General features: G+C 68.2%; 3 protein-coding genes across 3 annotated transcripts in view; 2 read left to right on the forward strand and 1 right to left on the reverse strand.

The window, feature by feature from the left end:
• Window positions 1-2407, forward strand: part of EMIHUDRAFT_104155 (hypothetical protein) — a gene marked incomplete at both ends in the record, with an annotated part of 3454 nt that extends 1047 nt beyond the window's left edge. Inside the window, 5 exons of the mRNA XM_005765018.1 lie at window positions 182-303; window positions 512-993; window positions 1150-1245; window positions 1516-1757; window positions 1825-2407. Of these exons, the coding sequence (XP_005765075.1) occupies window positions 182-303; window positions 512-993; window positions 1150-1245; window positions 1516-1757; window positions 1825-2407 (1525 nt within the window). The remainder of the gene's footprint in view (window positions 1-181; window positions 304-511; window positions 994-1149; window positions 1246-1515; window positions 1758-1824) is intronic.
• Window positions 2408-2939: 532 nt separating this feature from the next.
• EMIHUDRAFT_104156 (hypothetical protein) lies at window positions 2940-8112 on the reverse strand (the record flags this gene model as incomplete). Its single annotated transcript, XM_005765019.1, has 6 exons — window positions 2940-3296; window positions 3388-4446; window positions 4516-4716; window positions 5389-6336; window positions 6417-6537; window positions 6701-8112. The coding sequence occupies 6 exons, from the start codon at window positions 8110-8112 to the stop codon at window positions 2940-2942; spliced, it is 4098 nt and encodes a 1365-aa protein (XP_005765076.1).
• Window positions 8113-9833: 1721 nt separating this feature from the next.
• Window positions 9834-10679, forward strand: EMIHUDRAFT_213396 (hypothetical protein; the record flags this gene model as incomplete). The annotated part of the gene is made up of 4 exons (XM_005765020.1): window positions 9834-10008; window positions 10139-10459; window positions 10528-10568; window positions 10668-10679. The coding sequence occupies 4 exons, from the start codon at window positions 9834-9836 to the stop codon at window positions 10677-10679; spliced, it is 549 nt and encodes a 182-aa protein (XP_005765077.1).
• Window positions 10680-11500: the final 821 nt, after the last annotated feature.

Consider the following 11500-nt stretch of genomic DNA (forward strand, 5'->3'; position numbering starts at 1 on the left):
GCAGGCGGCGCGCTTCAAGAAGAGGTGGACGCCTCAATGGATGACAAGACGGAGGAGGAGAAGGCCGAGGTGGAGGCGCGCAAGCGGGCGGCGGCGGAGAAGAAGCGCGCCGTGCGGAGGGTGCTGCTGCGCGGCGCAGGCTGTGCTGCGACCCATGAGCGCGTGGCGGCGAGGTGCGTAGGCGGCGCGAGGCGGACGCGGCGAACGCCGACGGCGCGGAGGGCGAGGCGCGGCGGAAGGCGCAGCTGCGCGAGCGCGCGTGCCGCTCGATGCTCGAGCGGCATATGGGCGCGGCGCGGCGCAGTTGGGGCCCCGCCGCCCTAGAAAGAAGTCGGGAGCCACGACTCTCTTCCCCCAGCGACCTCTCGAGAGGAGCACCCGTACTCCGCTGTATTCCGCCGCATGCAGCCGTGTTGGTAGCCCCCTCGTGATCCTGCGATGCTGCGAGTGCCGGCGCGAGGCCGTACTCCCACCCTGACCGCCTCGGCAATCGGCGTGGTTCACGACGCAGGCCTCCCGCCCGCCGACCTCGGCGCAATCTGGTGCCCCGAGATCACAATCTCGGAGGTGACGCGCCGGCCCGAGGTCGTGGCCCGCGTCTGCCAGCGCCAGCCGTGGTACCGCACCAAGTTCACGCGCGAGCACTCCTACAACCACACCGCGCGCACGTGGCAGACCTCGCGAGACGCGGCGCCGCGCACCGCCGGCGCCGTCTACCTCGTCCGCGCCACCGGCGCGGCGCTGCAGCTGCTGTTTGGCCTGCACGGCGCCACCGCGTACGTAGCGCCCACCCTTGCCGGCTGCGCGCTGGGCGCCCACATCCACACGCGCGGCGGCGTCTCGTGGCGGCTGCTCGCCGCCGCAGCCGCGTGCATCTCCGCCGCCGCGTGCGTCGGAGTCCGCGGTCTGTACCTGCTCCGGAAGAAGGCCGCCTCTCCGGGCGCCTTCCCGGAGCAAGTCGCGGAAGACGCGCTGGAGCGAGGCGCCTCGCAGGTGCGAGGCGAGGAGTCGCTTGCCTCCTCGACACGCCCTAGACACGCCCTAGACACGGCCTAGACACGCCCTAGACACGTTCTAGACACGCCCTAGACACGTCCTAGACACGCATGCGTACGAACCAGATCGCATTCAGCCTTGGTTGATGAGCAGGTGCGGCTGCTCTGGCTCGCTCCGGAGGCGGCGTGCCTCGTCGCCACTTTTGCCATCATCGATTTGCCGAGCGCCCGATCGCGACGGCACCGCGCGGTCCGTAAGACGGCCTGAGATCGCCCGAGATCGCCCGAGATCGCCCGAGATCGACGCCAGCCCCGCGACGCATAAATTGAGTCATGAGTACAGATTCATTATTCATGAATGCCCCGCCAGCCCCGCGACGCGCACTCGCGGTTTGCCCTAGGGTTAGCGGTTTGCCCTACGGTTAGGGTACCGTGGGGGTAGGGGATGGGGGGTAGGGGAGTCCGCCACCGTCAGCACTCGCGGTTTGCGCGTCGAGCCACGCACGGGCCGCCGCCGTAGGTGTGGGAGGCGCAGACCCGCGCCTTCCGCCGCGTCGGGCAGATGAGCCTCACCGTCTACGCGTGGATGGAGCCGCTCGCACAGCTCGCTCGAATCCCGCTCCAGCGCGCGTTGCACGCGCGCGGCATGAGCGTCGAGCGCGCCAAGCGGCAGCAGCCGGCCGAGCAGGCGGCGCTGCTCGGCTTCATCGTCGGCAACTACCTGCTCTGGATCGGCGTGCTCGCGGCGTGGTCGCGATTGCGGTACGCAGGCGCCGCGTCGGCCGGCCACTTCGCCGAACCTTCGCGAGATTGACCGAGATGACCCGAGATTGTGGCGAGATGTAGGCTCGTTCGAGTGGCTCATCGAGCGGCTCGTCGCCTCGCGCTCACAGATCGCCTCCAAGCGGGGTGGCGGCGGTGGCGGCGGTGGCGGCGGTGGCGGCGCGGCGGCGGCGGGAGGAGGAGGAGGAGAAGGGGGAGGAGGAGGAGAAGGAGAAGGCGGAGGAGGAAGAGGCGGCGGCGGCATTGCGGGCGGCGATCCGCCCCCGACGGGCGTGCTCTTCGATGGCGGCTGGCTCGACTGGGCAGTGGTCTGGGCAGAGATCCTTGGGATCATCTGGGTTCCGGCACTTGTCTTCCGGCTCGTCTTCACGGCGATGGCGGCGGAGATGGGCGACATCTACCACCAGATGAACTCGACCCACTTTTGGGTCTCCAACGTGACCGCCGACGACGAGCCCGCAAGCCACCGCAGGGGCCGGGACAAGCCGCCGCCGCCACAGCGGGCCAACCTCAACGCGCTGCTGCTCGGGCTCACCGTTGCCACCGTAAGCGCCGGGATGCTCCTCGGCCTCGCTTCGCTGGCCGCGCGACGCTCGGTCGCTCGCCGCCCGCGAGAGAAGGCGGACTAGCACTCAACTAGCACTCCCCACCCCCCTTTTACCTCTCTAGACTCTTCCCACCGAGACTCTCGTGCACCTGGGCCGCGCCTGTCTTCGTTGTGCCACACTTTTGGTACACGTACCAGGGTGATACTTATCAGGTAAAAAGGGAGTAGCCACATGCATGCCACCAAAGTTCAAAACGATATAGCTCACAGGTCTCTCACACTCGCTGCAGTCCCTCAAGCATGCTCAACGATATAGCTCTCACAGGTCTGCGGACTCTCTCTCACTCGCGCGCTGCACGTGCAGTGTGCCCCGCTGCAGCGAGCTGCACCGACCCCGGCTAGCCGCCGACCACACCCACAAAGAACCCTGCACAAAGATCGCACGGGCGGGGACTGTTCCTTTTTACCCATCTCACAGTAGAGAGGTGTCCGTTTTTGTTTATTTATTCAGAGCACACACACACACACACACTCTCACACACACACAGCCTAGCGCTTGTGGTGCACGACACGACGCACGGCGGCCGTTTTGGCGGGCTGAGCGGGCTCTTCCCTCATACGGCTGCCTGCGAGCCGCCGCATAGCTCGCGCAGATGGGCAACCTCCGCCTCGAGGTCGTGCACGTACTGCTCGTGGTCGACGCGGCGTAGCAGGCTCTGCAAACCCGGGTCGAGGGCGTGCCAAGCGCCTGTTTGCCGCTCGTTGAAATTGACGCGGTCCGCGAACCAGCGCTGCGCGACCGACAGGTACAGCACGTCGCGATGGCGGGGCGAGCGGTTGGCGGTGCCTCGGTGCGCGAGCCGGATGTCAAAGAGGACCGTGGCGCCGGCAGGAGCGGCAAAGGTCAGGGTGGAGAGCCTTCCACGCTGGTCCCGCACGCCGCGCTGTAGCAAGGAGGCAGACAGCGACGCCTAGTGGTAGCAGGAGCGGGCGACTGAACCGACCTCAACCCTTGGCCGCGCTTCGTCGGCCAGACAGCGACGCCTGGACAGCGGGGTCGACCGGTCGCCCGTTGAGGAGGTCGACCGCGGACGGCCACCACAAGCCGCTCTCGCCGGCGCCGCCGAGAGAATAGCGGAGGTGCGACCCAGGGATGAACTCGGTCGGCCCGTTGCTGCCATTGCCGAGCTCAAGGCTGGTGAGAGGCACCATCGCGACCAGCCCCGCAGGAGGCAGGTTGGCGCCGGCTGCATCGCGATGGAAGTTTGCATCGTCTCGAAAGAGGTCGTCAACGTCCATGTGCCACACCTGGTCGGCCGAGCCGGGCGACGCGCGCACCACCGAAAAGGTGTCGAGCTCCACGTGCCGGTGCCTCAGCATCAAGCCGACAACCTGTCGGAGCGCCGAGGGGCCGCCGCCGATCGGAGCGTCGAGCACGAACGGCGGCCGCGCCGGCAGCTTGAGCTCGAGGCGGCCGCGGTCGCGAGGTGCGAGCCGGTCCGTAACCGAATCTGCCGAAGCGGCCAGGCACACGTCCCCGTCGCCACGGCAGCTGCCGCTCTCCACTGCAAACTCGGCGTCCACGCTAGCCTGCAGCCTCTCGAGCGCCGCTCCGCTCATGGGAGGGTCGCTCACCAGCGTCACGACGCCGCAGACCCGCAGACCCGCGAGGGCCAGCCGCAGCGACGTCGCACTTGGCCCCGACCCTTCGACACGCACCACCAGATTTGGGACAGTGCACAGCTTGCGGAACGGGCCGCCGGGGGCGGTCAGTCGGTCGGGGTCCGCGAGTGCAGCGATCGCGGCGCGAACCAGCGCAGTGCCGCCGTCGGCGAGCGCCTGGGCGTCGGTCGCACACAGACGGGGCGGGGCGAGGAGGGACAGCACTGCCTCCCGCGCGGCGGTGGCGCTGGCTGCTCCGCCCAGCCACTCTGCCAGCTCGAGAGCAGCCTCGCTCTCGCGCAGCCTCTCGAGTGCTCGCCGCTCGACTGGCGTCGTGGCGCAGGAAGCACGCGCCGGCGCCGGGCCCTGCTCCTCCGCCGCAGACGTGTACAGGTCGAAGGCCGCCTGGCGTGTCAGGGGCAGGGGCTCGCCGTCCAAGTCGGCGCACGCCTCGGCGGCCTGCCGCGACATTCGGAGAGGGTGAGCCTCGCTGCGTCGCGTAGCCACTAGCGGCACGTCGGCCTTCACCTGGCACACACCCAGCCTGGCCCAGACGTGCGCCTGCCATGGGAAGAGGCGAAGGTGCGCGCGGAGCATCGTGCATACTGTCGCGCCGTCCCCATCGCTGTCGGCGCTGTCTGCCGCCTCGAGGAAGAAGCCGTCATTGCCATGGAGCTCCGGCTCAGATGCGGCGAGGGTGGCCAGCCCGGGGTACAGCTCTGAGTGTGTCTGAGCAACGCTCACCGCAGTGAGGGCAATGCGCGCCGCGAGCATCATGCCGCGTGCGTGATGACAAGTACAAGTAGGATGTGACCGCGATCTGCTCTGCACTGTCGGCAACACTCTGCAGGCGCGAATTGTGGGGACGCACGTCCAATATACACACAGGTATGTAGGGGGGTAACCTGATCGCAAACCTGATCATCGCAAAAACAATTTTACAGATTTCACGTTGTAGAGCGCCTCTACATCGCTCTACAACGCACGCAGTTCGTCACGCGGCGGATGTAGAGCTCTATACAGCTCTACAGCGCTCCAGAGCGCTCTACATCTCTACAGCTCTACAGCGCTCTACACTCTACATCCTCTACACCCTCCCTCAGGCGTCCCGGAGCGGTGGCAAACCCCGGAAAGTGGGTCAAAAATGACCACCGACACGTGTAGGCGCGTATCTTAGCTAAGGCTCGCGCCCTGACGTGTAAGTGCTCATGTGCACCGAGCCCATATACGCACCTGCATGTGTGGACGCGAGTATTAACTAAGATGAGCGCCCACGCATGAGGATGCGCGCCTGCGTCCAGGTAGCCCAGATACGCGTCTTCGTGTCTGGGCGCTTATCTTGAGTAAGGCTCGCGCCTACACGTGTAGCTTGGTATCTTGAGATGAGCGCCAATACTTCACGGCGGCCCCCTCGGGGCGCTTGCGGACGACAAGCGCCGGCGCGGCGCGCAGCCGCTCCTGCCCTTCCTTGTAGAGCCAAAGCTGGTGCGCCTCCACCGCGTCCCTCTCCGCCTCGCCCTTCCGATTTAAGAGCCGGCGCTGCGCCGCCTCGTACTCGTCCACCTCCTCGCCGCCGCCAGCTGCACGCGCGCTCGCCTTGAAGCACCTCGGCAGCTGCGCGACGCCGAGCCGCTGCTGCAGCTTGCGTCGTGCGCCCGCCACCTCCTCCGACGCCTCCGCCACCTTCGCGTCGCTCCGCGCCGCCTGCCGCTCCGGGCACGCCCGCGGCAGGTCGCCAAAGCCGCGCACGCCGCCCACCTCCGGCACACGCGACGCCGAGAGCGACGTCAGCGGCGCGCGCTCCACGCTCCCGAGCGCGTCGCGCCGCATCCAGTATGCGCCGAGATCGCGCGTGCGCAGGTCTGCGCGATAGACCCGATCCATCGTCCGGGAGTTGACCTGGCGGTGGCCCAGCACTCGCGCCGCGACGGCGCCGTGGCCCGCCGACGCCGGCTGCTCGCACGCGTCTTTGCGCAGACTCCACGCGCCCACCTTGTGCCGGGCCATGCCCAGCTGGCGCCCCGTCTCGATCAGGCGCCGGCAGAGTCGCTGCACGTCGAAGCTCTCGGTGAACAAGAAGAACCCCGTCGCCTCGTCGACGCCGGGGAACAGAGGCCGGTCCAGGGCCGCCTTGTCGAGCACCCAGCCGTCCGCTCGGCACGCCGCAACTAGCGCCGCCAGCGTCTCGTAGCCCGTGTCCTCCAGCTCGAGCCCGGCGAACCCGCTCGGCTCAGCCACCTTGCGACGCAGCGCCGCCGCGCTCGCCTCGCTCAGCTTCGAGTAGCACGCCCTGAAGCTTCCGCAGCGCAGCAGCAGGCGCACCATCGCCAGCGTCCCGATGCGCATCATCTGGTCCGAGTCGGGCGTGAGATCGCCGTCCCGAACTCGTAGCACGCGTAGTACTCGCCCTTCTTGCGCGCGAAGGTCACCTCCATTCGGATGAGGGCCTCGAAGTCGCCCTCGGTCATCACGCCCGCCCCGCCTAGTCCCCGCAGCAGCACATCCGCGGCGATGGACAGGTCGCCCATCGTCAGCGGCGGCAGCTCGTGCCTGCCGGCGAGCGGCACGGCTCAGTGGCATCTCGCCCCATCACGCGCCAACGCCGCGCCGTCCTACTCGCCTCTCTCTCTCTCTCTCAGCGGGAGATGCGCGCCAGTGGCTGTCCGAATCGGCCGCGTCCGCCGCATCGTTCACCGCCATCCCCGGCCGGCACCCGGTCTGCCGCGCGAAGCACAAGTAGGCGTTCATGATGAAGGCCACGTTCACCTCAAACGGCTCTAGCAGCTGCGTGTCCTGCATCTGGTACTCTCCCACCTGGAAGAGGTGCTGCCTCGTGCACGGCTTCGTCGTCGCCTCGCGCAGCTCGGCCATCGTCCGCCGGCTCGCCTCGGCGCTCGCCCTCTCGCTCGCCGCCCGCTGCGCCGCCTCGCTCTGTCCGTGCGACGCGCTCTCCCGCGCCGCCTCGCGGCCCGCCGCCCGGCCGGCGGCTCCTGCCGCGTCCTTCATCCCGCCGCCGCCGCCGTCGAACAGCGACATCACCTGGTTGGTCACCAGCCGCCAGTACTGCCTCGCGTCGCTCGGCATCGCCGGCCAGATCTCGCGCCACACGTGGTTCTTCATGTGCTGCAGCGCGACGTAGACCGTGTTCTCGCCGCGACCCGTGCGCACCGTCTCCTCCTCCTCCCGCGCGTCGCCCCGCTCGGTCGCGTGCCACCGGCTCGCCCTCAATGCTCTGACTCGCGTCGTCGCCAGCCACTTGCCGAAGCGGATCGTCCACCGCATCGTCGGGTGCAGACCGAGGGCCGTCCGCTGCATCGGCACGCTCTTCACTGCCGCGGCCTGCGTTGCCAGGAACTCGCGCAGCTGCAGGCGCACGCGCCGAAGCTGCACCGACAGCGCCGGCCCGTGGGGCGCTAGCATCGGCTGCTCATCGCCACGCGCAGCCTCGTCCTGCCGCTCGTCATCCTCCGCCTCGAGGACGTCCGCCAGCGCGCTGCGCCGCACACCCCGGCGCGCGGGAGGCGGCGCCGGCCGCGCCTCGGCCGCCTCGAACGTGTTCTCGGCGTCGCGCACGGCACGGGCGCCCTCGCCGTCCGCGCGGTCCATCGCCGCATCCCCATCCACGTCTGCGGCGCCGCCTCCTGCGCCCGTGCCGGCCTGCTCTGGGACGGCTCGCCACCGCTCGTCGTCCAGCATGTGCCACCACCGCCGATCCGGGTAGCCGTCGTACTCGACCTCGTGCACGATCCGTCCGTCCACGTCCTCTTCCCGCCCCATGACGGTCGCGGGGTACCACCGCTCGGTGTCGCAGAAGATCTCGAGGCGCGATCCGGTGGGCAGGACAGTGTGGCCGTTGAGCGCCGCCCTGACATCCTCGCGCTTGCGCTTCCGCCGCTTCGCCTTCGTCTCCTTGCTGCATAGCAGGGTGTAGTTCGGGCCCGCCTCCGCCACCCTGTCCAGCAGCTGGGCGGCGCTCGCCATCTCGACCGCGTCGTCCTCCGGCGGAAGCTCCGCGTTGCCCGCGGCCGCCTCCCGAGCGCGCTCGTCGCGCATCCGCTCGTGGTGGGCCTGCCGACGCGCCACGCCGGCGCCCGTGTGCCTCGCCGCCGCGTCCGGCGACGGCATCGATGCTGTCTGCCCGAGCGTGACTCGCAACTCCACTTTTTGCGGTCCACCGACAAATTTGGCTGCCCCCATCAAAGTTGACTTGATTCCTTAGATACATACATACCTGGAAAATACCCTGCGACCGCCTGGGTATTTTGTCGATTTCCTCAATTTTGCCTCAGATTTTGCCCCAGACCAGCTCTCAGACTCAGGGAAACTCGCGAGTTTCCAGAATGGAGCACCAAACACCCTCTGTTTTCACAACACGCCCACCGCCGTTCTCAAGCTGCGCCGCCTCGCGCGCAAAGTCGCGCGCGGCAGCGTCGACCGCACGGCCTACTCGCCCAAGTACTCGCTCTCTTTTATGTCCCACCATGCAGAGCGCATCTCTCTCTCTCTGTTGTGCGAGGCGTGAACTGCGCCATTCGCTCTCACCTGGCAACCCTGTCTGCACGTCTCGCGCGCGCGTGAGCAGGGCATGCCTCAACGCGCCTACCCGTGGCATGCCGCCGGATCGGGCCAAGACTAAGGCTGCAGGATTCGGCCCGGCCTGCTGCGAGTGCCCTCCCGTTGAGGTGTCCATCTTATGTGCAGTCGGGCTACATACAACTGTAGCGCGTTGGCAGGATCCCCAAAGCAGTCGTCCACACCCCCCCAAATTGAAGTCGACCGCCCAAATCTGTCCCCCCCCCCGCAAACTCTAAACCACCATAAACTACAGTCTGCAGGGGCTCCAGGCCCCAAATGACATGTGAGTGTTAGAGTTGTTTGGTATTGCTAAAAATCTCTCTCTGTTCCCTCGAAATTTCCGGAAACGCAAAGTGCTGGGGACCCTCTGTTTTCCTTTTTGTTTGCCGGAAAAGCTTGCCAACCGATCGAACTTGATTTGTTCGGAGGAGGAAGGAATCCGGCCAGCACGGGTACAAAGAAAGAGGGGTACTACCCGGAGAATCCCCAGCTGAGGAAACGTAGTGTCGCTCAAGAGGTGCGATACTGCGGGGGAGTGTAAGGTGCCTATATGGGCTTCCAGTATCAATGCGCTAAATGGAAAAAAAACATTTTCTTCTCCCTCAGGCAGGAGCCTTCGCCAACTAAAAAACACAGCACCGATGCCGACTTAGTGTGGGGAGGGTCGGTGAGCACTCACTCACTAGGCGGCGCCGCAGGGCTGGGGCACTGGCCACGGCCTCGCCGACCACTAGAAGGCGGCCCACCCACTACGCGCACTATCTTAGTGCGCGGGGTGGCAGGAGGCACTCACCCACTAGCCCGCTCGCCGGCGGCCCACTCACTACGCGCACTATCTTAGTGCGCAGGGTGGCAGGAGGCACTCACCCACTAGCCCGCTCGCCGGCGGCCCACTCACTACGCGCACTAACTTAGTGCGCGTGGTAGCCGAGCCCACCTCTCCGTCCGCCGGCGAAGGGCACTGCGAGCGGCCCGCTGGACCACTCCCCTCGCGGCCGGCCGGAGGCACTCACTTCCGCACACTAAGTTAGTGCGCGTAGTGTCCCGGCCTCCGACCACGACTCCCGGGGGTGCACTTCACCACTTGATCCGCCACGGCGCACCACTAGCCCTCGTCCAGCTCACAGACTAACTTGCGCCGACTTAGTTCCCCGCAGGCCCCGGGACCACTCACTCACTGCGGCATCAGTGCTCTTCACACGACCTGGCGAAGGCTCACGCCTCAGGGGTGCTCCATATTCGGCCGGGCCTCCTCGGCCCGGGGTACCGGGATGGGCCTGGTGCGGGGCCTCCGGAGCCGAGCCGGCTATGAGACGCCGGGTGAGACCGTGGCCGTGGCAGACCTCGCTACCAAGCTCGACGGCCTCGAGGTGGACGGCGAGGAGCCACCGCCATCGATCCCGGCGCCGCCCGTGCGAGGGCTCAAGAACCTGGGTGCGTGCGAGAGTGAGGAGAGGGAGGAGGCTAGTATCCCCGAGTGCGGCTCGCGAGGGGCGGGAGGCTGGCCGGACGGCGCACCAGAGAGGGCCGAGAGGCTTTGTGGAGCCGCTCGTGAGCGACGCTCCACCGCATGCAGGGAACACGTGCTTCCTCAACTCGGTGCTTCAGAACCTGATGGCGGCGGAGCCGCTCCGCGTCTTCCTGCTGCAGGAGCCGTCCGCCGGCGAGGGACCCGCCACCGTCGCCCTCCGCAACTGGAGCAGGCAGATGCACGACGGCAGGGAGAGCACAGTCGCTCCTTCAAAGGTGCTTCAGGCGGTGTCGCGCAAGCACAAGCGGTACTCGGGGCGGGCGCAGCAGGACGCGCAAGAGGTGCTTCGCAACTTGCTTGAGCTCGTGCGCGCCGAGGAGGTCGCACGCCTCAAGGAGAGCGAGCGGCGCGACGCGGCGGTCGCGGGTGGAGGAGAGCGAGCAGCTAGCGGCTCGCCGTCTCTCTCTGCATCGCTCGCCGGCCTCGACTGGAAGGCGCGGCGGCGGATGCGGGCGGCGGCGCGGCTGGGCAGCAAGTCCTCCCGTGGCAAGAGCGCGAAGGAGGCCGAGGGCGACGAAAAAGAAATCGAGCCGACCCCGGCGAGACAAGAAAAGAGACACGTCCGCTCGCGCAGCTGGTCCGGTAGCGACGAGTCGAGGAGTGTCGACGCCTCGTCGGCCCGCTCCTCGCACGCACGCTCCTCGTCCGCCGACCTCACGCCGCGAGGTGCCGCCGACGGTGCCGACGGCGCGGGCGGCGGCGGCGGCGGCGGCGGCGACGCAACCGACACTGCGCCCACGGACGAAGACGCGTCGGACACTGAGCGAGGCGAGGCTGGCGGCGATCTTCCGGCGGGCGGCGAGGGCGACGGCGAGGCGGCTGCCGGCGAGGGCAGCGGCGGCAGCGGCGCGGCGAGTGGAGACGCGACGCCTTCCCGAGCCGCCGACCCGACGACCGCGGTGGACACCATCTTTGGGGGGGCAATGCGCTCGACGGTCGTCTGCTTGAGCTGCCGCGCGGTGTCGACCAACCGCGAGCCCTTCCTCGACCTCTCGCTGCCGATCGCGGCGTGCTGTTTGGAGAAGGGCAAGGAGGAGGGCGGCAAGGAGACGGCGAGGAACAAGGGCGGGGAGGAGCAGCGGCCCCCCCCGGGGGGCGAGAAGCGCAGAGGTGGGGGCGGCAGCGGCAGCGGAGGCGAGGGCGGGGAGGAGGAGGGCGGCGAGGAGGGCGGCGGGGAGGGGGAGGGGTCCCAGGATAGCTCCGACAGCTGGGTGGTGGTGGACACCGCGACCTCCGGCGGCGACGCGTCTGCCGGCGGCGAGGCGGCGTGCGGCGGAGAGGAGGAGCGTCTGCACCCAAGCTACTCACTCCTCACCGTAGCCCCCTCCGCGGCGTCGTCCTCGCCGGCGTTGGCGTCGGTGGCGGTGGCGGCGCCGCCGCTGGGGTTTTTGGGGGGGGGCTTCTCGG

This window comes from Emiliania huxleyi (assembly GCF_000372725.1).
Source record: "Emiliania huxleyi CCMP1516 unplaced genomic scaffold EMIHUscaffold_57, whole genome shotgun sequence".
Lineage (NCBI taxonomy): Eukaryota > Haptophyta > Isochrysidales > Noelaerhabdaceae > Emiliania > Emiliania huxleyi.